The sequence below is a fragment of the Ostrinia furnacalis genome, unplaced genomic scaffold, assembly GCF_004193835.3.
Source record: "Ostrinia furnacalis isolate ACB-3 unplaced genomic scaffold, ASM419383v2 OfSCF7055, whole genome shotgun sequence".
In the NCBI taxonomy this organism is placed as follows: Eukaryota; Metazoa; Arthropoda; class Insecta; order Lepidoptera; family Crambidae; genus Ostrinia; species Ostrinia furnacalis.
Window position 1 is genome coordinate 622 of NW_021137294.1, and position 27,917 is coordinate 28,538.

At 37.7% G+C, this 27,917-nt stretch overlaps 1 protein-coding gene across 1 annotated transcript; it reads left to right on the plus strand.

Moving 5' to 3' along the window:
- Positions 1 to 1,648: 1,648 nt before the first annotated feature.
- On the plus strand, positions 1,649 to 5,095 carry LOC114363266 (BLOC-1 related complex subunit 5; the record flags this gene model as incomplete). Its single annotated transcript, XM_028318943.1, has 4 exons — positions 1,649 to 1,724; positions 3,192 to 3,304; positions 3,693 to 3,827; positions 4,713 to 5,095. Coding segments are annotated over 4 exons (408 nt in total), but the record flags the coding sequence as incomplete, so codon positions are not given.
- Between the last annotated feature and the right edge of the window lie 22,822 nt (positions 5,096 to 27,917).

Here is a 27,917-nt window from a genome sequence, read left to right on the forward strand (position 1 = left end):
ACTTTTCGATAGGGTAAGTCCTTTACGCAGTATAACCGGAAAACCGAAAAAACGCCCCTTTCTGGGGCCCCCACCACTTAAGCACAACTCCGTCGAAGTCGAAAACCTAGGAGAGTCTTTATGGGCAACCAATGAAGCCATTAAAGCAATAAAATCTTTTGTAGGAATTATTTCCGATTTAATTCATTTTTGTGTTTAATTGTCTACTGGCCTATTCAGACTGCATAAGATTGGTAATTCATTTATGGGAAATTGTATTAAATTCTTTAATAAATTACCACAAACTGTTGTAGAACTACCCATTGACCATTCATAAATTCAAAGCACATATTAAAAGTACCTTAATGAAAAAGGGCTACTATAAAGTCGATGATTATTTAAAAGATAAAAATGTTTGGGATGCGTTACTGCCTAGCTCGCATAAATATTTATAGTTAACTTTGTACATTTTAAAGCCTGTAAACCTTTGAAAAAGAGGCTGACAATAGTGACTGAGTTTCTTGCGCTGCTTCTTCTCAGCACTGGCCCATTTATTGTCCTGAAGCAGTGGTAGGGTTAATACTGGGACGTGTAAAAGTGCTTTTTTTAAGCCTATTTACAGAAATAAATGAGTTTTATCGATTATAATTAAACATTAGAACATTCACGTTAAAAAGTTCGTAAAATACCTACCTACTTATTTTTATGATTTAACGTGATGAAATAGAGTTTTAGATTTTCAAGTGAAAGTAAAGCATAGCCTAAGCGCTTCGCGTTTAAGGCATGCAAGATATTTTACGCTCCTATCTAAATTAATCTTTTTTTATTTCGGTCAGACAGGCGTTGGAGCGCGGGGCCCCCAAATTCGCGGGGCCCGTAGCATTTGCTACTCTTGCTACGTGGCTAATCCGGCACTGATAGATGGCGCTGGTAAATGTAGGCTAGTAAAAATAGATGGAAAATATTACTTCAGTTATCCACTAACAGATGATGCTGGTTACATTACTTTGGTTGCGCTGACAAGGTTAGTGCAGTTCTTCGCTAACAGATGGCGCTGATAATTTTAATTCAGCGTTGGTCATATTAATTCAGTTATTTGTTACCAGATGGCATTGTATAAATTTTAGTTCGGTTCTTTACTAATAGATGGCGCTGACAACTCACCAATAGATTGCGTTGGCCATATTAGTTCAGTTACTCGGTAAAAGATGGCAGTGTGCATTTATTACTTCAGTTTTTTAATTATAGATGACGCTGATACTGTTAGGTCAGGTATTCTCTAAAAGATGGCGTTGATTAGTTCAGTGACCTGTTAACAGATGGCATTGTATTAATTTTAGTTCGATTCCTTATTAGTAGATGGCGCTGATAATGTTAGTTCAGCTACTCATTGATAGATGGCGTTGATAATATTAGTTCAGGTATTCGTTAACAGATGGCACTGTATTAATTTTAGTTAAGTTCTTCACTAATAGATGGCGTTTATAATGTTAGTTCAACTACTCACCAATAGATGGCGTTGACAATATTAGTTCAATTACTCAGTAAGAGATGGCGTTGCTTAAATTAGTTCAGTTTCTTACTAACAGATAGCGCTAGCAATATTTTTCAAATTATAATTTCGACTTGCTTTTTAACCGTTTTTAACTAATATTAATTTGTTTTACAGGAGATCCCAACATTTCTGCCTATTATGCGGGGAACGCTGGGACTGCCCGGCGCAAGGGACCCTGAAGTGTTAGAAGGTGTGTCTTTTTCGCTCCAAATTCAGGTGTATTTCGGAACTAAATGTAAGCCAGTGCTGAGAAGAAGCAGCGCAAGAAACTCTGTCACTATTCTCAGCTTCTTTTCCTAAATGTTCTACCTTAATACATGGGCATTTTTAAAATGAAATGTGTGAATTTATTAGTAAGTCAACAATAGCTTATGCTTTGTGGTAATTTGTTAAACATTAATACATCTATACCAATATTATAAAGCTGAAGAGTTTGTTTGCTTGAATGCGCTAATCTCAAGAACTACGGGTCTGATTTGAAAAAGTTTTTTTGTCTATTTATCGAGGAAGGCTTCAGGCCATATAACACGTTGCTAACGGGAAATATTAAAACTATTTTATAGCGTTCGCGGGCACAGCTTGTTTGCCCATAAAATGTGCAATGCAATGCACTAATGTCGCAAAATAAATGGTTTTTATGCAGTTTTTTCATGAGTACAATAGGCTAGATAACAAAATTGCAATTTGTCCGTCAGACAGATACTTAAAAAATATTACTCGTATTTTTTATTTTATTTCATAATTACGAGTTGAAATATCCCGTGACGTCACTTTTGAGTAGAATTTTTACTCAAACGCCGCAACACAACTCAATATAATACAGCCCCCCTAGACAAAACGCACTTTTTGATCGAATCGAAAATCGAATCCGTCAAAACTCCATACAAAAAAGGGGCTTTTCAACCACTTTTCGACTGGTTTGCGATTATAATTTGCACTTTGTCTAGACCTACTGTAATGATTCGATTACTAAAAAAATTAAAAAAAGAAGTGTCCAATTTTTTTTTATTATCTGTGACGGACTAAAAAGAATTTCGATTTCATTACCCAGTCATCCCAATAGACAGTTTGACACCATACCCCAATAATTCGAAACCACAACTGTCTTAAAAAGACTCTTCATTCTGGTCTTAAAAACCTAATTTATTTTAAATTACCTGTAAATTTCGATTTTTGTTCGAATTGTAATTGAAAAAAGTGGTTTAATTGGGTTGACAAAATAGTGACGTCACTTGCTTGTAGTGCCATACAAAATCTATGGGAGAGTTTCGTTTTGACAGTTTTAAAAAGTACGTCAATGGGGATGTTGCCTGGGTCAAAAAGCAAGAGTTTTAATTAGTCCGTCAGTTAACTTATAAAAAAATACTGTAGAGTATTTTTAGCGTATTTTTCACTTTTTCAAACTAATGAAAATTTAAAGAGATAAAGCGCCCCAAAGTTCATAAGAAGAGGCCCGTGACGTCAACGCTTGCTTAAAAATGCCGCACGTTGTGACGTCGTGCGCAACTTCAACGCACCATAACTATGTAATTATTTGTTAGATTGACAAATAAAAATATATGTGTCCAATATTTTTTGATATTAAACATTACGGACTAAAAAAATTTTTTTAGGCAACTAGCCTATTGACTGTGGTGTCAACATGTCTATTCTTCAGGCCTAGACTACCGGCCGTGGGTGCGTCTGACGTCACGCCTGCAAGCGCACTTGGCCGCGTGTGCGCAACCGCTCGCCGCCGACCAGATAGCACTCGCCGGTAAAGTTAAGGAGGTCAGTAGTAAGAGTAGTGAAAGATTCTGAGGCAGATTAATGGAAAGTCAAAGTCAAAATTTCAAAGTCAAAATTTCTTTATTTGTTTGGACTAATAAATAGTTCTTACAAATCGTCATTTTGCTCTTAAGGAGCCTCTACATGTCTCATAATCTTTTTACCCTACCAGCGCTTCGAGACCAACATTTGGCAAGTGCTGAGAAGAAGCGCCGCAACAAACTCAGTCACCACTGTCTGCCGGTTAATATAAATAAATAGAAATAGTAGTAGTAGACTTCGCCATACCATTTAAATGCCCATGTTAACATGGGCTAGTGTCGGCTCATATACCCATTTACCTAACACCCTGTATATTTAGATATTAAAAAACCTATTTTTTCTGTCTCAGGCGGATACCGAAGTGTCCCGTCTTTACTCCCAGATGGTGGACAAACAGCGCGCCAACGCGAGACACGCCGAGCGCCTGTCCCGCGTGCATGAGGTGGCCCATCAGCTGTCCCGGTGCAACTCGCTGCTTAACCAGGTCAGTGGGACATAATATCAAGGTCACAAGGTCACCCGCAAGGACAATTAATAACGACAAGGTCACCAGCAAGGTAACTTAATAACGACAAGGTCACCTGCTTGGTCAGTTAATAACGACAAGGTCACCTGCAAGGTAACTTAATAAAGACAAGGTCACCAGCAAGGTAACTTAATAACGACAAGGTCACCTGCAAGGTCAGTTAATAACGACAAGGTCACCTGCAAGGTCAGTTAATAACGACAAGGTCACCAGCAAGGTCAGTTAATAACGACAAGGTCACCTGCAAGGTCAGTTAATAACGACAAGGTCACTTGAGCGCCTTTCCCGAGTGCATGAAGTCGCTCATCAGCTGTCCCGGTGCAACTCGCTGCTTAATCAGGTCAGTGGGACATAATATCAAGGTCACTCTATAGCGACAAGGTCACCCGCAAGGACATTTAATAACGACAAGGTCACCTGCAAGGTCACTTAATAAACACAAGGTCACATACAAAGTCAGTTAATAACGACAAGGTCACCTGCAAGGTCAGTTAATAACGACAATGTCACTTGAGTGCCTTTCCCGCGTGCATGAGGTGGCTCACCAACTGTCCCGGTGCAACTCGCTGCTTAACCAGGTCAGTGGGACAGTAATTAAGTGGGACAGAGGTCGAAATATAATCATAATCGTAACAATTTTATTGTCAAAATTGTGTACAAAAAGTGGTAATTTAGGTCGCTTGATAGTGACAAGGTCACTTATAACGACAAGGTCAACTGCAAGGTCACTTAATTACTCCTTCAACTCCAACAAATGGAGGTTCTCAATTCGATTGTTCGCCAAGAAGTCCCAATTAAAATGTATGCTATTTTGAAATAATGTATACTAACGTTCTTTTGCAGACTCTTCAAGATATAGAAGAACTGAACCTACTGCTCCCAGAAGAGAAGAGACTGGAACCGTTCGTGTGGAGCGCCGAGCGGTGAAACTGTACATAACATCATCATAAAAAAATTCATAAAACTCATTTATTTCTGTAAGTAGGCTTTAAAAAATTAACTTAAAAAAACCGACTTCAACAAATCGTTCAAATTGGTTCATAAACGGCGGAGATATTGCGTATAAAAAAGTTTATCCCCAATTTTCCACCCTTGGGGGTTGTTTTTTCTATTGTTAAATTTAAATGGGACCACCCTTGAGGTATTACCTATACGCCGAAAAAAGATTTGTTCAAATCGGTTCATAATTGGCGGAGTTATCGCGTAACAAACATAGAAAAAAAAAACATACGGGTCGAATTGAGAACCTCCTCCTTTTTTGAAGTCGGTTGAAAAGCACTTTTACACGTCCCAGTATTAACCCTACCACTGCTTCGGGACAATAAATGGGCCAGTGCTGAGAAGAAGCGCAAGAAACTCAGTCACTATTGTCATCATCATCATCATCGTAGTGTGAGTTTTACACTTCCCAGCACCAGCCCATATGTTGTCCCGAAGTGGTGGTAGGGCAAGCTATATTTGGGACGTGTATAAGTGCCCTGGAAAGGGCTTAAGAACTGCTGAATAAAAGATTTGTATTTGTAAACTAGCTGACCCCGCGAACTCTGTTCCGCCTTAAAGGCAATAAATAAGCCATCGCAATTTTTCCTTATTTGCTCACCGTTTAGACCTACCCTGGACTACGACAAACATTTTAAAACCAAAATCAGCTCAATTGGCCCAGCCGTTCTCGAGTTTTAATCAGACTAACGAACAACAATTCATTTTTATTTATATAGATAGATAGATAGATTACAAGAAAATCATCTAAATTGTGTTATTCTGTAAATACAAACATGGAAAGAAAACATCATCGTTAAACAGTATTATTAATGTTTTGTCTCTGTCACTCATATCAGCATCTAGTTATGAGTGACAGAGACAACAAATGGACTTATCTTTTTCTACTTTACCATGTCACTTTTGTAAAAGTTAAGATTTATAACTTTTTGTTTTATAATGTGCTTAAAAATGTATGATACTCAATATTCCTATAACGAAATTAAGTCTCCGGTAATATATTTAAAGTTGATTTGTATATAAAGGTCATTTGTAAATTATTTACTCGTTTCATTTTTAACCCAACTTCCTAAAATTATTGCAAATACACTTTTGTAAAACCACTCTTACTACAACTGAACTTAGTGGCCACAGTAGCTTATTATATTTGTTATTATTTTCGTTGGCAGATTTCTGTAAGGGTCAAAATAGGCAGATTTGTTAATAAATATAATTTAAATCGGTTTAGAACACCGAAAAAAATTGTTGGATAGTGTTTAGTGCTGCTACTCTCCGCTAGATGCCACTATATCAATGAACGAACGAAATATGCACTGGCAATTTTCATACGACTACTCCCCGCTAGATGGCGCTATTTAACACAAATAATAATAATAATCTTTTTGGCCAACCCTCAAAAATAGGTGATTTTAATATAAAATAATTATAATTAACTATAATGCTAAGTTTTAAAAGTTATGAATAATTCATTCTAGTAATTAATAAAAGACATGAAAAATTTTGCCCAACTCTCAAATTCAAGAGTTTCGAAATCAAGAAAACTTTCGAATCACAAAAATGTAAAGTTTGGCCTTGGGGAGGTCTTCAAGATTATTTATTATAGGTGTACCAGAATCTCATGGCAAATAGGGAAAATAAACTTTGTTGAGAGCAATACTGGGGAAATTGGAATAAACGATCTTGATACTATTTAATTTTTTACTTTTATTACTTTAATATTAATGAACATGAAGTACGAATATACATTTTAGGTAGGTATGTGTATGAAGAATGTTGTTAGACATCAGATTTTTAACATAGGTAAATGTTTTGGAAATTGAATAAATCGTATATTACTTTAAGTAACTAATTTTATTATGCATCATACTTCTAACTTATCACTTCATTCAGAACTAGAAAACGATTCTTAAAACTCCACTTGCATTTCTTGTTTTTCGATAAACAGATGATCAAGATAAAGAGGTACTGTAAATAAATTGCTCTTCCAGCATTTCAATGGAGAAGTTCCTGATGTTAAAACACTATATTTCTCTGAATGGGATTAAAATATATACCAAAACTAAAAAGACGGTGAAGTTTTTATTTAAATCGATCAAGAAATGTCTGAGAAATAAATTATTTATATTACCTACATATTTTCGCGTGGAACTGAAACATAGGCGGTGCCGTTCTTTTTGTATATGGCTTCTTTACTAAGAAAGAATCTTGAGTGACCCTAGCTGAAAAATTAAAAACTGCTAGATTTAAAAAAAATAACCTGTCAACAGCACTGGCTGGATCAGGGGTGATTTACTGTTTGTACTCCGAATGACTGTCGTGAATACACCGATCAAAATGGCGTGAATAGTTATGCGCAACTTTAGGGCCCTGTAACTTATTTATTTGTAGAGATATTTTCATGATTATTTTACAATTATTATTAGTTTTACTTATATTTATTTCAAGTTTATTTAAAAGAAAAAAATTGGAAACTTCTTCATTATTCAATCTTGCTTTGATGAAATCTTTTCAATTTTCTTTACATGGTCATAACATCTGCACCAATTTGTGAGATATTATACCTGAAAACCCCGATAAAGCAGCTATTAAGTAAGAATAATATAAAAAAACCCAACCCTCCTTCTGACGCAGTTGGGTAATAAACTAAATGTATCAAAACATTTCAGTCCAACTTACTGTCAACTCGACGACGCGCTTTAGAATCAAAGATTGACTTTGAATTATGCCTTATTTTACAATTCACATTGAAAACAATATGCTTTGCTTGAACTTTTTCGACTTTTTCAGAAAAATAACAAATAGTCAAGAAGAGATTACAAAAATTTTGCAGCGGCTGACAGATTTCATAATTTTCTTTGACAGGTGACAGTTAAACCATAGACAATTGCCATATGAAAAACACACTTTTCCAATATTTTTGTTTGCCATGAGATTCTGGTACACCTATACATAATAGCTGCTCGGAGAGTAAGCCTAGTAAGTAGCTATCTATACAGGGTGTTAGGTAATGGGTATATGGGCCGACACTAGCCCATGTTAACATGGGCATATAAATGGTATGGTGAAGTCAGAAAATTGATATCTTAAATTTAATTATTTTAATTTTCATACAAATCGGATTTTATAAAATTTATTTTGTATGAAAATTAAAAAAAATTAAATGATGATATCAATTTTCTGACTTCACCATACCATTTATATGCCCATGTTAACATGGGCTAGTGTCGGCTCATATACCCATTTACCTAACACCCTGTATAATAATCAAACAACAAACTCGTAAATTGCTTTCTTATTTAAATTATTTACGGAAAACATGATTTTAGGTTTAACTTGCAACAATATCATCAAGAGATACTAATTAATAAATACTAAATAAAAAGATAAAGGGGACGGCATTAAGGCACTCAGAATTCTCAGAAACGGGTATATGAGCCGACACTAGCCCATGTTAACATGGGCATATAAATGGTATGGTGAAGTCAGAAAATTGATATCTTAAATTTAATTATTTTAATTTTCATACAAATCGGATTTTATAAAATTTATTTTGTATGAAAATTAAAAAAAATTAAATGATGATATCAATTTTCTGACTTCACCATACCATTTATATGCCCATGTTAACATGGGCTAGTGTCGGCTCATATACCCTTTTACCTAACACCCTGTATATTTACCAGGTTTGTATTTATTTACCATACAAGGAAGGAGGCCTCCTTGAGGGAGGCCTTTGTACAGTAGTGGACGTCTTTCGGCTGAAACGAACGAACGAACCATACAAGACAGAAAGCTCAAGTTTTTCATTGCTTCAAAATCAAAATTTCTTTCATCATCATCATCATTTCAGCCACAGGACATTCATTGTTGAACATAAGTTTCCCCAAATGATTTCTAGATTTACCGGTTGGCAAAGAAAAGAAAGGGATAGGTACTTATCCACGAGGTGGACAGACAACAACATTTTGCTCTTAACAGAGATTAATTACTAACAACGAGTGATTATTACAAAAAACAAAATTTTGTATTTAACGTTCCTTTAGCTAATTCCAAGATAACCTATTTAGTGTTATTTTCTAGTTATCAAGTTATTGTAAACCTAATACGGGCTTAAGTCTCGCATTAGGGCCCCCGAGTTATGAATGGCGAAACACACACACTGCTTGGGCAACGATTGACCAACGAGCGCGAGCAAGGCCGGTCGACGAATTTAGAGTTCTGTGGCTTAAATGGTAATAATGGAACGATTTTTATTCATATATTTCTATTACAAAATGCAATAGACCTTTTTTTAAAAGCCTATCGCCCGTATTCACAAAGGATGCTTGCTTAAGTGAAGCAGCAAATCGAACGCACGGCGTTGAATAGAGCTCTGTGATTGGTTCGTGTCTCATCCTGTGCGTCCACGCGCACTGTGAGACCTCATAATAAATTTTTGTGATTACGAGCGTTAGTATTTGCAGAAAATAAACTTTTGTAAAACAAAATATTTGACCTGGAAAGGTTATTTTGATGCTAAAATACTACCCACTTACTATTAAAACAAAAAGCTTTTTTTTGCACATTGAATTTAAAAAACATACCTCCCAATAATCGGTCAATAAGTATGGTAGAGTGTTTTTATGATTTTTTGTGTCTGGAAAAGATCGCTTGCTAGCGAAAACACCGCCTCAATTGACCCATTACGATTTGGTATTTCTTTTGTGGTCACTTCGTAAAGCACTTTTTAAAAAATCTTTCAAAAGTACTTACGCCTTTTAGGTTTTTAATTATTACTTGGTACTAATAAACATTTGTTATTTCTTTCTTTCTTTCTAATGAGAGTCCTAATAAGGACTTTGGCGAAAGGAAAGGAAATCTATGACGGTTGTACGGAACCTATTCATGTATGAGCCCAACTCACGCTTGTCTGTTTATTTATAGCCAGGTACCTATTTACTAAGAATTTTGAAAAATATAGTAATACTGACTTATTACTCAGATATATATGGAAGTGTAATGCAATTAGTAGGGTCTACTTAACGTTTTGTAAGTCTTGCACTGGAAATAATTGTCATTGCAATAAATAACTGTACGCTAAGATGACTCTAAAAACATGTTTTTGAATTTTATTTAAGCATTAATATTATAAAATGTGCAGTGGGTTTGGCACATAGCTCGTTGAGCTGATGGCAGTTGGGGCAGAAAAGTTCTCAAGTCGAGGCGACCACGAGCCGGAAGACGTAGTGTGGGCAGGCCCCCGAATATGTGGACCGACAATCATTGGGAGAGGCCTTTGTTCAGCAGTGGTCAACAATAGGTTGAAACAGTCTCAACTGCAAGAGCATACCAACTAACCAGAGGCAAATGGAGGATTTGTCCTACACTCCCCACGCTGGCCAGACGGGTTGGGGAGGCCTGATGGTCGCATATTTGTCCCTTAGTCGCTTACGACATCCACGGGAAGAGTGGGGGGGGGGGGGGGGGGCNCCTTGACCGTTTTTATTCACAAGAAAAGCCGGAGGCAAGAGTAGTATTACTAAATATTATGTAATTTTGACATTGGTTCTAACAGAACAGTAACTTCGTGTGGACTTTGGACGTAAAGCAAACCTATTAAACTTGAAAAATTCAACTTTAGACCTTATGTAATTGAATGTTTAGAAACATTGACGGCGGTTTGGTGTAGTGGTTCGCAACAAACTACAAAGCCGAGGTAGCGGGTTAGAATCCCACACAGAACATCGTAAAATATCTGATGACCTCATAAGTAAATATGAGTCTATTAATCTAATAATTAAAAAAGCCTCCTCTCTTATATTTTATATTTTAAATTGCAGCGCCCAACAGGGTCCATCACCTGTAACACCTATATTACCTACTATGTATTATGGAAGCAATAAACATATTGAGTATATTGAGTAAAGGTAGCAGGAAGGCGCTGGATGCAGGGACATCATTGGGGGAGGCCTATGTTCAGCAGTGGACGTCCTGTGTCCATTTTCACTGAGATAGTCCCAAACTAACATCATTGGCATTAGAATTTACTAACTCCTCATTTCAAACCGCCTACTCCCCAACCCGTCTGGCCAGCGTGGGGAGTGCCGGCCAAATCCTCCATTTGCCTCTGGTAACTTAGAGGGTCATGCTGCTGCAGTGGAGACTAAATGACCTGACGATGACTGCCTTATTGAGGTCATCCGTCCATCAACCAGGGGGTATCTATCTATCTATTGTAAAAGCGAAAGACACTGACTCACTCACTCATCACGAAATCTCAGAAACTACAAGTGCTAGGAGTCTCAAATTTTGCATGGAGGTTCCTTTTAGAACGTAGGTGTTTACTAAGACAGGATTTTGCAAAATTCAACCCCTAAGGGGGTAAACGGAGTCCACACGCACGAAGTCGCAGGCGGCCGCTAGTATACTATAAGCCTACTAGCGGCCGCCCGCGACTTCGTACGCGTGAATCCCATTTTTCCCGGTAATTCCCGTTCCCGTGGGAATTTCGGGAATTTCTTTCTTAGTGCACCTCTACGGTACCTAAGCTACGTCCCTTCCAAATTTCAAGTGCCTACGTTTAGCCGTTTAGGCTGTGCGTTGATCTGTCAGTCAGTCAGTCAGTTTCTCCTTTTATATATTTAGATAAGGTGTCCTACACTGCGTTGGCTGATAAGTGCTCTCTATTCAAGAACCATGAACTTTGGCTTCCTGCTCCACGTTTACCGAAACGTCTTCATGAATGAGACTGGCTCTCTCTTGAAATATGACCTTTACATATTATGTAACTCACCAATATGTAAAGATGTTTACACATAATTTTTATGTAAATAAAATGTTTATTTGACTCTACCGGCGCTTCGAGATAAATTTCGTACTGAACAAAATATTTTTCAAATCCTTTTTTCACGTATGCTGTCGACGAATATTCGCTTCTTTTATAACTACAAAAGAAGTTGTTTTATTTATTTTTACAAATAGGCTTTATAAAGCACTTTTACACGTCCCTGTATCTATTCGTATGTTATTTATTTATAATCTTATTTTAGATATCTGAAATTTTGTACCGCCTACGATATTCTCAGTTTGACCCTAAGGTTGACTGGAGAATGCCGACAGGCATTAAGTCCGCCTTCTGTAAAGCGTTATGTGCATGTAAGTTCTAAATAAATAAATAAAAGAAACCCCAGTGCAGTCATTTGTACGTTTGTTAATGTCAGTTAAATGATGTCCATTTCTGGACAAAGGCATCCCCTAACTAAGGATTTTCATGACGACCGGATCTTCACCAGATCGCCGGTCCATCGAGTGGGCCTACGTTTTTCGGTCCGTGGTCACTTGAGTACTTTTCTGCAACGTAAATCAAATCTGCGTCCTTTCACCAAGTACCTCCATCTTCAGTATTTCTTAGTGTAGTTGAATTTTGCAATTCGCGTATGCAATATAATACGACTTTACATTTACGGCATACCGACATAGCTCGCAGAATTGCTAAAATCAAGTGGCAGTGGGCGGGGCACATAGCTCGTAGAGATGATGGCCGTTGGGGCAGAAAAGTTCTCGAGTGGCGACCACGGGCTGGAAGACGAAGCGTGGGCAGGCCTCTTACTAGGCCCGACGATATGGTCGCGTGAAGAAGCCTTGGGGAAGGCCTTTGTCCAGCAGTGGACATCTTTGGCTGAAACGAACGAACGATTTGGAATCCCCGTAGACTGCAAACTTTGGATAGATTGGCAGGCTTCCCCACTTTAGGAACCAATGGCCTAAAGCCTTCCTCATGGGCAAACAACAAAAAATATTTTTTTAAATCGGACCAGTAGTTCCTGAGATTCGCGCCACAGATAATATAATACTAGTTAGCGCGTTCAACCAAACTAATTCTTCAGCTTCATATAAGTAAATCTATCTATCTTCTCTTTTAAATATTGTATAACTCAAAGGTTGACTGACATCACTAAGTAATAAGTATAAGTACATAATATGTATGTGCGTTGATAGATCACTGATCTATCAATGCACAACTCTAACCACTGGACGGATCGGGCTGAAATTTTGCATGCAGGTCGATGTTATGACGTAGGCATCCGCTAAGAAAGGATTTTACGAAACTCCACCCCTAAGGGGGTAAAACGGAATCCACGCGTACGAAATCGCGGGCGGCCGCTAGTAAGTAATATAGGTAATAAGCATAAGCATACTTATTATTAGGGGGCGTCCATAAATTACGTGAGACAATTTTGGCCATTTTTCAACCCCCCCGCCCCCCTTGGTGAGATTTGGTGAGATTTTGCCTGACCCCCTCCCCCACCCCCCTAATCTCACGTGATATTTAATAAAATGCCTATTTTGCAACGTCTATGCTTCGAGTCTATTAGATTTATATGAAAAAATCAGTAACCCAGTGTCGTGCCACGCGCAGTGCAGTTGCTAACCGTCGTTTAGTAAGACAAGCAATGAGGGCTATCGTTTTAGCGCTCACTAGTTAGCGCCACTGTAGAGTAAGATCCTGTCACTTGCTAGTAGCAAAGACAGTGGGACCAACTGGTGAGCACAAAAGTTGTAGGAGGCCTATCGCATTTGCTCTCATCAAGATGGCGCCACTGTAGAGTAAGGTCCTGTCAATCGCCAGGGGTGCCAACTGTTAAGTATAAAAACGATAGCCCTCATTGCTTCAATCTAGGACCAGTTTTTTGATTCATAGTTAAAATAACTAATTGTTAAATTTTGCTACTAATGGTTAAATATTAATAAAAAGTAAACTAGTACTTAAAAAATGTAAATGTAAACTAATCGTTAAAAAACGCCGACAAAACGGTAAAATAAAATTTTGAAAAAAATAATAATTCTAGTGTAGCTCCCCTGCATGTAAAGTGGGGATGAATTTTTTTCAAGGAAAACTATAACGGTTAAGATACATTACTTAGTTTAAGAGAGTAATAGTTATTTGACTCATGTATTATAAAATTTTTTAACCAGTAAAAATTTCTTAGAAGAAAACAATATGAAAAGTGACTTTAGATGAAGTAATTGCTTGCTTCTGATTAATATATTGTGGTAACGACAGACAACTACAGAACCCTACACTGCGCGTGGCACATTTATTCTGCATCTTTAGTGTTCACAAATGCAGATGGAGGCATTTTTAGTTTAATTTAATTAGACGGTTTAGAATAAATTGTCATTATCATCATAAAAAAAACATTTTTTTTACTTCAATAACCCAGTTTTCTGGCAATTTTACTCTATTTCTTGTGGGAAAAATTACGTGATATTTTCCGAGACCCCCCCTCTCCCCCACGTGAGATTTAGTGAGGTTTTCGTTGACCCCCTCCCCCCCCTAAAAGTCTCACGTAATTTATGGACGCCCCCTTATTCTGTGGTATAAGTACATAAGTATACTCGTAGAGAAGAGAAAATTACTCATTTTGCAAACATTTACTTCGGATGTGCTTGTTGCCTCAGTTACTCAGCAAACCAAGATAAACACTGCCATCTTATGTCGTTTATAATAAGTACCATTTTCCGACAAAAATGCATAGTATTATGTGCTGTCCATTTTGCCCTATTAGGTCAAAACGTTGCAGTAGATAAATACGCCATTTTGACGCTTATAATCTGAGGTATAAGGACCAAGGACTAGTGGTAGAGCTGCGGTTTGAACGCGGGCGGGGATTGTTTGACTACATCTAGGTGTAACGTGTAGTGATGAAAAATGAAAATGAAAAACATTTATTCAGTATCTTTGAAGTTAACATATTGTGGTAAGTGACTGGGTTTCCTTTTAAGTATAATACCTACCTGCGTTAGGAGGCCCCGCTCTTTCTTAAAGTTACAAAGATGGATATGTTAAACAAGCCACAATGATGAGACTAACGCCCGTATTCACAAACGATGCTTGCTTAAGTGAAGCAACAAATCGAACGCACAGCGCACTGTGAGATAGTAATGTTTGTGAATACGGGCGTTACTACATATATCAGCGAATCGCACATGGCCAAAAGACATGTGACGAATTTTATGTATAGTCCAGTCAAATACCTACAGCGTGAGACCTTGGAATGAGAGAGAATAAAGTTATAAATAAAATTGGTTTTAACTTTTAATTTGGCATTACAAAAGTTGTCTCAAAACTCTTATAAAATATCGTGTATTGTATAGCATAAAATTATTTTCTAAAAAGTCATTTTTTGTGCAAATTATTTTTTGAGAGAAAGAGAGAGACAGCGCAAAGGCATGGACAAAGAAAAGTAATAATTAATATGTGAAAATTTCGAAACTTTAAATTATAAACTTTTATTTAAAACACGGGTCTTAACGCGACATTTAGTTATTTTAACTTTCATTAATGTAATTTTTGTTTATTCAGCCCCTAGCCCCCTACACAAAGTTAATACGTTCAAATTAAATTCCGAAATTACCTCTTTCCGTCGTTTTGTACTTAAGTCGCGCGAAGTGATTTCCAAACTAAACCTGTCACAAACTGTCTAGGCACCGATCCGCTGCCTTCCAGCCACGGCTCTAGCCTTCGCAATTCTGTCGCAACGAGCCGTCGTCCTTTAGCGATCGCAGTCGTCGTCTAGTTACAAACAAAACCTCTTTCAGTGCACACGTTCAGTTCTGATTCTGAATTCAAAAATCGGTGAGTCCATTTTTTTTATTAAATAGGCAAGTGCATGTTTTGGAGCCTTTTGAAACGGCTTCTATGTCTTCTATAGTGTTTTTAAGGGAAATTCAGGCAAAGGAATAAATTCTAAAAATTGTATTATCCTTTAGATTGTATTTTTTTACTTTGCGTAATTACAAGAAAAGACATAAACACAGTAATTATTTTAATTTTAAAAGTTTGTTCGCGTGTACAAGATACTAGAGTCTTTTAGTTTTTTTAAAACTTTGCAGAAAACTGAAGCCAAAATTATAGTTTGTGAGAATGAGAGCAAAAAGTGACAAAAAATGCCAGTTTTTCGACCACCATGGTAAATGCACAGGGGTTTCAGGCAAACTTGGGTGTAAACTTCTTGGAGCCTAACACCATATAAGAAATCATAGATTTTCGAAGTCAATATTGACTGGACTACAAAGGAATATACAATATACCTACAATAGAACCTATAGGGCTGATTCACCTTTGCACAGTGTCATTTTTATTATTTTTATTAATATCGCGAAAAATCCAAGAGAATACACACTGTAGAACTTATAGGGCTGTTTCACTAATACAGTCTTATCTAGATTGTATTTTTATTATTCGCGATAATTAGTTACAATCAAAGGAATATTGCAAAAACTGTATGTAACTTACAGGGCTGATTCGCTCTTACAATATCTTTTAGACTCTACTTTTCCAAACTCTTCGGAAAATTCAAGCATACTAGCAACTTTGCGAAAAATTCAATCAAATAACTCCTCTGCGAAATCAAGCATATTTGCTACTTTGCGAAAATTTTAAGAAAAGAAATACTTACTAATTAGTAATTGTAGAGCTTAAAGAGCTTATAGGGCTAATTCGCTCTTTTGGTAGACCATATTCCTTGGTCTACCACCACCTCGGGAAAACATATCGTCTGGTGAGAAATGGCGAAAGAAACTCGGTCACCTTCCGCCTCTGTCTAAGATAGAAAACAATTTACAAGATATACTTAATAATACCTTGACTTGGCCCACGAGGTGACCGCCATGTGGGATGTTGACTCGACGATCATTGTCCCGATAGTTGTCTCGGCGAACGGGCTAATAGCGAAGAGCTTCGACCAACATCTAAAGAAGCTCTCGCTAGATGGTTGGCTCAAGGGTCAGATTCAAAAGGCGGTGATCCTCAGCACGGCACGCATTGTCCGGAGGTTCCTCAGCCTGTGACCCTGACCACCGGTAGCCTGGGCCCTGCTCCGCTGCCAGCGGGTTAACTATTTTTAAGATTTTTGTTTTTATAATGTATTTTTATTTTTTGATAATTAGGCATTGTAAAAAGAAAAAAATAAAAATAAGAAAGAAACTTGAATAAAGAAATAATAATATTAATAACTGCGAGTTAAGTACTCGCAGGTAGGTATAGTCCATGAACTCTTGTAATTACGGTACCTACTCATTCATTGTTATGTAGGTATTCACCCATGAGAATAATAATTCCATACTTATTTTGAATAGGTTATAATGGTTCCGGTAATCTAGAATGGCAAAACCGCCACTCTTTCCGTGGATGTCGGAAAAACAATGCGAAAATCAAGAAATTGGAAATATGTACTCGTATCTATTTTTAATAATTGTCATAATATCATTCAATTATAAAATAGGTTTCATGGATATTCATTATTTCATTTCAAATATTAAAGATTTCAAAAGTTCCTAACATTAAATTTAAATTCGATTTAGTTAGAAATGAGATTAAAATATTTGCATGACAATGTGTTGGTTGAAACAACCAAGTAATAATAACGTTGTGTTGTGTATAATTCAAATTCTACTCCTTTAATGAGTGCCTTTTGCTACTTCTTTTCAACTCTTGAAGCTATCTAAGCTGCCCTACCACCACGGTAGGGCCAACATAATAGTTATGTATTATTATAATTACCAAGAACGGATGAAGTTTATTCAATTCTCGTGCGTTTCGTGCGTTTTCTGGCAAGATCTGAATCAGTGCCGTGCCCTTTTTTAAGCAGTGTTTACATTGAGCTCATCACTTTTGGCAACGTTGAAATATGTTTTGAAATACTACATTTGTATTTGCTTTTTCCTTTGTCAGTGTAGAAACGATTTATTTATTTGTTTAGGTAGGTAGAGTCTTTATATTATTTCATCTTTTGTGTCAAAGACATTAAATTAACTCGACTAAACTGAAATTTGATTATGATTGTTCCATTTTTGGGTTCCATTTGGTTGGGAGAGGAAACTGGAGCTTTTAATCATCTTGATATTTTAACTACCAAGACGATTGTTATTGAATGACACTTTTAAGTCGCTACCATACTATGGTGTTCTAGTTCTACTCTGTGTAACATCTTCATAATTGTAGTTGGGAGTGGAGGGAAGTTGAATGGAAATCATTGTCGGTCTGATTTATTATAATGTCTTTTAGTAAATTAAAGTTATAACAGGCCTGTTCATCTCCGCGAGTTTACATCTAAAACAAAACACGCACGATGGCCCACCTACAGGATACTATTCGACAAGGCCTCACATACGAGCGAACATTGACTCACGCACGCGTATTCTTGTGTATGATGGAAGAAAATAAAGATAATGGTGTACTAAATACTGTGCAGTATTTAACTGCCTAAATAATAATAAAAACACAGAATGTACTTTTTAAGTTGCCTCAAGACACTGAGAGGTAAATAAGTAGTTAATATTATTCATGATAATTCATGCTATATCATGTATTTCCTCCGCCATTTTCCGCAGTTTGGTACCTCACGTCACATCATTTTACCGAAGTCAGCCCTATAGCTTCGGCGCATTGCCGATCACTGACGTTTGTCAACAAAATGGTGCATGACTCTTGAGACAGGCTAAATTATACCATATTGTTAATGACATTGAGCATACATTTTTTTAAATACCCTCGCGAAGTTAAACTTCTGTACGTAGTAGGCCTACTTATTATTATTCTGTGGTTATACTGTCTCCCGCATTGCAACGAAGGGAAGTGAAGTTATATCCCCTGGGACTACTCAACCTTCACTGGTTGGGTTATTGGCGGTCAAGCTGTAGAACCTGGCTATACAGGATTTGCAGCGGTGGGAACGAGCGGTGGGATAGTCCCGTAACCCTGTTGTTAGACTTTGCTATACGCTGATATTTAGTTTATTATGCATCTGCTATTTTGTTATTAAGAGATAGTACTCAATGAATCAGTGTTTCGTGCAAGTCATTCGCGGCAATCACAACAAGACCTAAACGAACGGGGTCAAGGTTATCCGCGCAAGAATTAACGGACTACTCATTTGGCAATATTGTTGTCAATATTTTGTGATAAGGCAACTTGATTCTGACGTAATTTATCTGAATTCTTTGTATAACCCTGCCCTTCTAGAAAAAGTGTCATTTGTGGCAGTTTTACGACCGTAGTCACAAACGATGCTTGCTTACGTGAAGCAGCAAATAGAATGCACAACATTGAATAGAGCTTTGTGATTGGTTTTTGTGTTACCCTGTGCGTCCACGCGCACTGTGAGACCTCATAGTGATGTTGTGAATATGGGCGTTAACCGTTAAGTTCGTACCCCGTTCAAGCTGAGACGGGGACCTTTTTGGTGCTGCAACTCCACTCATAGTTTAATTTGCCGATGCAGAAGGGTAGTTGAACGGAAAGCATGGTCGACTTCTTTTGATGCTTATTAGGATATTATTGACGTTTTATTAATGGACTATAGTCTGTAATTCTGGTGTTATTTTGTGCTCTAAGTGTAGTGAAGTGATAATTAAGTATATGAAAACATTGAAACACTTGAATTTGAGCTTGCATCGAGTGACGAGTCGTGTGTGTTGCTTTGGTGTCTTGAAACCAGCTTAAATGGGAATATTTTCTTCCACGAACATATAAATATACAAAAGAAGCACTTTTTTCAAGATATTCCCTAATACGACACAAAATAATAAAAATGATGTAGGCAAGATTTAGTAAGTACCTACCTTGACTAAAATTTACTATTTTGGTAAAAACGTTTCTTGTTATAAAAGTATACATAAGCGCATGATTTTGATCCTATCGTCCATTTTAAATGGGAGTTTGCTCAAAAACGTGCAAAAAATTTGCTGTCGCAAAATAAGATCACCCTTTAGATAAAGTGATATTCATGACAGATACAAGCTTAGTTTGGCAGAAGTAAGCCAAGTTTATGCGGCGCTTATTCTCAGCACTTGCCAAATGTTTCTCTCAAGCGCTATGGTAGAGCAAAATGATTATGATACAAATATAAATTAAGGCTCCTGAAAGGCTTTCGCACTTTTTTTTTTCGCACTACATTAGTATTTAAGGTACTTATATAAGTACGCTTGCCCTGCTACCACTTAGAAGAAGAAGTCCCTAAATTTTTAAGTGACCCTTATGGTAACACATAATAGGAATTTTGTTTTCAAAGGGGTCACTTAAAAATTAGGGATTGATGATGAAAACGGGCATACTTAAGTCAAGTTTATAAGCCTCTTACTTATTACGGGAAATACTATTTACAAGATATGTCATAAGATATGTGAGGTAGGCAGGTAAAGTTCATGCACTGTTGTAATTTAAATAATCATTTACTTTACAAGGACATAATATCCTAAGCTTTCTTCATAAAGGATTTGGTTGAGTAATGCTTTTAGTAACTGAAAGACTCGCTACTGACCAAACAATCTTACTTTTGTTCGAGTAGGTACAATTTAAAATCAATGGTGATTTATACATAATATGAAATCTACTGCAGCAAGATTGACAATGACGTGTAGTTCTCCTCGTGTACAAACATGTGTGTATGACGTAGAGACACATCTAGAGAAATGTCTGTGACCGACATAGAGGTTAATGGTGTGACATGACAGTTCGAAGAATTCCTTAATTATAATAATTACCTATTCGTAAATACCTATGAGTACGCTAATATTTTAAAGTTGAAGAGTTTGCTTGAACGCGCTAATCTCAGGAACTAGGTAGGTACTTACTGGTCCTATTTGAAAAAATATTTTTGTGTTGGACAGCCCATTTATCGAGGTAGGCTTTAGGCTATATGTATAACATCACCCTGCAGCCATTAGGGGCGGAGCAGTAAAGAAAAATGTTGCATGAAATATTCACATTATTTTCACGCGTACGAAGTCGCGGGCACTGTTAGTATAATAGAAATGCGTAGTGTAAGAGCATGTACGTAATCTATACTACTCGTATCTATACTTATCTATCTATATATATAAAAATGAAACCCGTTTTCCGTTGTCACGACATAACATGAAAACGGGTTGACCGATTTGGCTGATTTTTTTTTTTGTAGTTTTCTAATACTCTGTACAAGGTTTTTACGGAAAAAAATATAAAGAAAATCTCTACGCTAAGGCGGTACGAAGTTCGCCGGGTCAGCTAGTATTTATTATAAATGCGAAAGTAACTCTGTCTGTCTTGCTTTCACGCCTAAACCACTGAACTGATTTTGATGAAATTTGGCATAGAGATAGTTTGAGTCCCCGGAAAGGACATAGGATAGTTTTTATCCCGGTTTTTGAAACATGGACGCGCGCGATATAGTTCTTCTGTGACAGACAAAATTTCAGGGGGCGAAGCCGCGGCGGGCGGAAAACTAGTAGAAATGTCAACCAAATATTTACAAACATTTGACAAGAGTAATAATAACTATTAATAACGTATGTTTTGGACTTAACAATGACGTCAGTAATGGCGCTTTGACGCAATAATAATCATGAATTAGGCGGGCGGAGAAAGCGTCACGTTTTTCAGTTTTTTTTTAATCTAAATTGTCTATAGGTATAGCGTTTAAACTAAATCAGTGCCTGAGGTATTTGTTTTTGTAACGTCAAACGACAGCGAAGCTTACCTACGCTGCCTGCATCCAGGCACCTCCCGCGACCTTCACCAGATCGTCAGTCCACCTAATGGGGGGCCTGCCCACTTGTACTAAATCTAAAACTAATCAGGAAAAGGTCACTGACTGACTGACTCACTCATCACGAAATCTCAGAAACTACAAGTGCTAGGAGTCTCAAATTTTGCATGGGGGTTCCTTTTAGAACGTAGGTGCTCACTAAGACAGGATTTTGCAAAATTCAACCCCTAAGGGGGTAAAACGGGGTCCACGCGTTCATTGTATGTATTATTTAAATAAACATAATATTTACGTAACAGCAGTTACACACCAAAAATGTTTTTGTCTTGTCAGTTAATTTAAACGTCGTGAATAAATTGTAGACATACACGTAACTTTGTGCAGTCCTGAGTAATTAGTTTTACAATGTTTTTCCTTAGTGAGTACATGCTACTACATGTTATTATGTAGTAAATGATACCATCTCATTGGGTACAATTAACAATAAACATTTATTATTTTTATTGCTAGCCTCCGTCCGCGTATATTAACCGTATTCACCAACGGTGAAGCAGCAAATCAAACGCACAGCTTTGAATAGAGCTCTGTGATTGGTTAATTTGTCACCCTGTGCGTCCACGCACACTGTGAGACCTCATGGTAATGTTTGTGAATACGGGCGTCCACTCTTCCCGTGGATGTCGTAAGAGGCGACTAAGGAACAAATATGCGAACATCAGGCCTCCCCAACCCGTCTGGCCAGCGTGGGGAGTGCAGTAAGGGAGATTGAATGGTCAAAGACTTTTGTCAACACACACTGACTGGTCAAAGACTTTTGTCTTGAAGAGAAGATACCAGACTATCATCATCATCATCATTTTAGCCACAGAACGTTTAACTATTGAACATAGGCCTCCCCCAATGATTGCCTATTGACCGGTTGGCAGCGGCCTGCATCCAGCGCCTTCCTGCTACCTTTATGGGGTTGTGTCCATTGTGGGTGGATGTCCCACGCTGCGTTTCGGTAAATGGCCTGTACTCCAGAACCTTACTCAGTCGTCAGTTCTGAGCACTGTGCCCTGCCCATTGTCACTTCAGCTTGCTAATCCGTCGGGCTATGTCAGCGACTTTAGTTCGTTTACGGATCTCCTGATCATTTCTGATTGATTGATGCTCTTCGCCTTGAAGAGGCCTGGATTAATAGTGTTGGGGAAAGTCCTCCGAAAGAAACTCCAGTCCCTAGCTGTTCATCAAAAGAGCGAAACGCTTGAAAGAAAGAAAAAATATTTGTTACGATGAACATCACTCAGAGAACAAAGAAAGTATACGGAAAAATTACAGAAATAGCACATAAATATAACAAGGAAATAAAAAGTGAACTGAGCAGTGCCACCCTGTTGCAACAGCGATGTCCATCGCAATGGGACTCCACTCAGCATATGCCGCTTGCTTGCGAGCATATTTTGTGGTTATATTGAGCCACTTTTGTTATGAAAGCAGATATACGATTTTTATGGCCAAGCAGAATTCAAGGTGACCACATTGCGTGTACAAAACTTGACCTTGGTGGTTGCACCATAACCCGGTCCAATATGTGCCAGTTTGCTACTTTCGCGTTCAAATTTAACATTTTTGGGTTTATCCAAAAGTTAAAAATGCTTCTATAATGTCCATTGCAATAAAACTAGCTGTTGTACACAGCTTCGCCTGTTGAGTTAAGATTTAGTGGAGTGTTTTTTCCAAAGCTTCCCGTGGATGTAGTAAAAGGCGACTTCAGGGAAAGTATGTGATATCAAGCCTTCAGGCTTCAGGGCAGTGTGTGACGTCCACCCACAAGGTAGACAGATGACCTCATAAAGGTTGCAGGAAGGCGCTGGAAACAGTCCACTGCCAACTTCCCAGTCAGGAAATCATTGTAGGTCTTTGTTCAGCAGTCCACATCATTTGGCTGAAATGATGATAATAATAATGATGATCATCAGGCCTTTGCCAGCGTTGGGACTGTATGCCATATCCTCTATGCCTATCGTATAATAGACAAGACAGAATCGCGCTCGTGTCAGCTCGTGTAGATTCGTTCGTTCGTTCGTTTTTGTTTAACCGCCTCTGTGGTCTAGTGGTAAGACCAACTACTTCAGACGCAGAGGTCCCGGGTCCGATTCCCAGTGGGGGCAGATTTTTCTGTTCGGTTTGGTTGGTGGTAGGGCTTGTTCTATGTCCGCCTGGCTAGCTACCACCATCTTACCTAAGTCTGTCGCCATAACAACAATGTTAACAGCATTGTTGTGTTCCGTCAGTTAGAGGTAATATAGCCAGTTCCTCCGTGGTTGAGGATTCTGGGTGAAGCTCGCTTCCACCTCCGGCCTAATCGTCACTTACCATCAGGTGAGATACAGGCCAAGAGCTTCCTCGTTGTGGATAAAAAAAAATTTGTCGTCAATATATTTTTTGCTATAGAAAAAGCGCTTTTACCAGAAACAACAGCTAAAATCTTAATTATTCCTACATTTGTCAATACATTTGACGAGACGAGCCATTCTATGTTAATGCGAACAACTTAATAAGTTGGAAACAGATGTCGTTGTCAATTTAGTCGTAATGGAGGTGAGGCAGTTCACGGGAGTCTACGTTACGTTACGTAATACGAGACCGACGCAAACGACAAACATTACTATGAGGTCTCACAGTGCGCATGGACGCACAGGGTCACACATGAACACAAAGCGGCTATTTAACGCTGTGCGTTCAATTTGCTGCTTCACTTAAGCAAGCATCGTTTGTGAATACTGGCGTAAGTGACAATAGTGACTGAGTTCGTTGCGATGCTTCTTCTCAGCACTCAAAAATCAAAATAAAAAATGTTTTATTCAGTTTAGACCACAAGTGGCACTGGTTCATAATTATTGTCCCGAAGCAGTGGTACAGCTAATAAAAAGTCAACTTAAAGAAATTAAATAAATACGAGTATGTTAAGTTTTTCCTTGTGTCCCAAACTATCTCAACTATACTATAATTATGTCAGTGAGTGGTTGGAAAGGAAATAGGTAGACAGAAAGAGGTACTTTTGCATTATAATTTAACTAGCTGTATTTCTCGTTATTGCAACTTTACTGCTCCGCCCCTATTGGCTGTAAGTTGATGTTACATAGCCTAAAGCCTTCCATTATAAATGGGCTATCCAACAGAGAAATAATTTTTCAAATCGGACCAGTAGTTCCTGAGATTAGCGCGTACTAACAAACAAATCCTTCCCCTTTTTAGTACGAGCGGCCGCCCGCGATTTCGAATGCGTGGACCCCGTTTTACCCCCTTACGGGTTGAATTTTGCAAAATCCTGTCTTAGTGAGTACCTACGTTCTAAAAGGAACCCCCATGCAAAATTTGAGACTCCTAGCACTTGTAGTTTCTGAGATTTCGTGATGAGTGAGTGAGTGAATGAGTGAGAGAGTGAGTGAGTCAGTCAGTAAGTCAGTGACCTTTTGCTTTTATAAATATAGATAGATACGAATTGCTCGTAATACTAGGACTGTCTCAGCCAGTCCTAAGGCACTAGTCATGTTGCACGACGTTGCCCAACATTGTGTTATTTGTGTTGCAACGAGACGCTCGGGTTCACTTATAGACCTGCCATTTTGTTGGTCTTATTAGCAGTTTGCTCTAAACATTGCAATGATGATTTAGGGTTCCTTAAGTGGTAGAAAAAACGTATTTTTTACCCACAACGGAGAGGCTCTTGGCCTGCATCCCTGACTTTTGTCAGTTTTTTTTTTAACATTTTTTTTTAAAACGTATTTTTTCAGTAACAACGGAGAGGCTCTTGGTCTGCATGCCTTAACATTATAATTATAACCTTCCACCGCAGCAACTCCTGTGTAGCCAGGATCTACAGCTTGACCGCCAATAACCCAACCAGTGGAGTCAAGTTGGTCCCGGGGGAAAGTAAAACTGTCATTGGAACTGATCCTTAGGAAAATCGACCTTTTTATTCACCAAAATTAAATGATCATTATTTTAACAACTACTTTTATTCACAACGAAGAAGCTCTTGGTCTGCATCTCACCTGATGGAAGCGAGCTTCACTTAGAATCCTCAAACACAGAGGAACTAGCTATCTTACTGTCAACTGCCGAAACACAATGCTCTTAACAACGTTGTTAACATAGTCATAGTTCAAAGTTCATCTTACGATAATATTATGAACGAAAACTTTTGAAATGCCAGAAAATTTTATGTATTTGTATTGTTTTCTTGTTATACAGAATGTTTCGTAAATAGTGGTCCAAAGCAAAGGGGTCGATACACTGTACATTGAGGTACCACATACCAGTATTTTAATGTTTTTTAATAAACAAATTTGTTTCGAAATTTAATACTCACTATTTGCAAATCGGTTGAATCTACATTTGCTTTTTGAACACCCTTTAACATATTTTTTTTTAATACTGGTATGTGGTACCTACTGAGGTACACTGGTACAGTGTGTGTATCGACCCTTTTGCTTTGGATCACTATTTACGCCACACCCTGTATAATACAATTAAGTAGCTACTTATGGTATTTTATCCCAAAGCAGTGGTAGGGTTAGAATAATACTGAGCCTTGTTTAAGTGTCTTCCCAACCCATTTGGCCAGCGTGGGGAGTGTAAGCCAAATCCTTTTGCCTCTAGCAAATTGGAGATCTTCATACTCCTGAAGTGGAGACAGACTAATGCCCGTTTTCACCATCAATCCTTAATTTTTAAGTGACCCCTATAATAACACATAACAGCAATTTTGTTTTCATAGGGGTGACTTAAAAATGGGCAAACGGGCATAAATGAAGTGTTTATAAAAAGCTAAATTGCAAAAAATACATAACTGATTTAAATATCTAGTAACTCTACAAAAATGCCAAACATTCTTTTTAGATTTTTCGTTTATACGGAACTCAAATATTGTTTGCGCGTCTTGCTCTTACCAATTTTTTTCTTAGTCTTGCATAACAAGTGGCTGGGTGAAGTGACATTTCTGAGAAAGAATCGTTACGCACTACTATTTACATTATTTGCTATAGAAATGTCCAGAAGTTACGGTACCCATGATGTGATTGACTTGTTTACTCCAAAAACTACTTACGTGGGTCAAAATATGTAATTTATGTAAATTTAAATTAATTTATAAAATTGAGTGCCATGTTTTTGAAAATGTGTAGAACGTCTTTCAACTTGCCAAATCCGCTACTGTTAAATTTTGTCTGTCACAGAAAAACTTTACCGCGCTCGTCCCTGTTTCAAAAACCGGAATAAAAACTATCCTTTGACCTTTCCCGGGACTCAAACTATCTCTATGCCAAATTTCATCAAAATCGGTTCAGTGGTTTAGGCGTGAAAGCAAGACCGACAGAGTTACTTTCGCATTTATAATATTAGTAAAATAAGATATGGTGTGATTACTAATTACTTATTAAGCACGCAAAGTTGTACCTTAATACCTGTCCAGTGTAGGTCAATCTGAGACGTCATGGCCTTGACCATTTATAAGACAAAACTGGGTCACAACTGTGTGTTATGCAAACAATAATTCATGCCAATTTGGCTACTATACATACGAGTAGATTAGCGTACAAGTCTTGTTCGGAAGTCGACATTCCACCAGCTCGCACTAAGCGTTTCGACGACTCTTTTATAATACCTACTAACAGCTAGGGACTGGAATTCGCTGCCTGCTGCTGTATTTCCTGAACATTATAATCCGGACGTTTTCAAGGCGAGAGTGAATAGGCACTTACAGGGCAGATATGTACCATCCTAGACTGCGTCTCACTTAACACCAGGTGCGATTGCGGTCAAATACCTGCCTTGTCTTGCATAAAAAAGTACTGACCGATCTGTCAGTAAGACATGTTAAGGATACAGAATATTATAATAGTAAAATGAAGGATTTGTCCTACAACCGCCTCTGTGGTCTAGTGGTAAGACCACCTGCTTCAGACGCAGAGGTCCCGGGTTCGATTCCCAGTGGGAATCGAAATCGAACTGACACTCAGTTTCAAACTCAGCGCATCAGGCATCTCTCTATATGTCTATGGCCGGAACCATGGAGCTGGATTCATTCACTATGCTCTTGACACTCTTACTAGGTCAAACGCGTGTTTCGACGGTCGTCCTTCATTATTTGGCAATAACCGGTCTTATTACGAGATGTGGACTGCCCAAAATTGCGTGCTTCATTCTTTTAAATGGTTCTATATTGGCTCACATAAAATTCTAAATCCTATTCTTTGTCTTACTACCGATTTGTGTTCATAATAATCTCTCTTCATAATTTTATCTTTCATACTTTTTTTATTCATACATTTTTATTACTACCATCGGAGCTCATAACAGTTAGTAATCATAATTTTTTTATCAATACTGTTACTACCAAGAACCATTTAAAATACATAATTTTTATTTTCAGATCTTTTTTCTTTATAACATTCATTGATCATATTGTTTTAATTAATAATGTTGTTACTAAGAACATAGGTCCGAAAATATTTCTCATACAATTTGATACCATAATGATCATTCTTCATAAAAA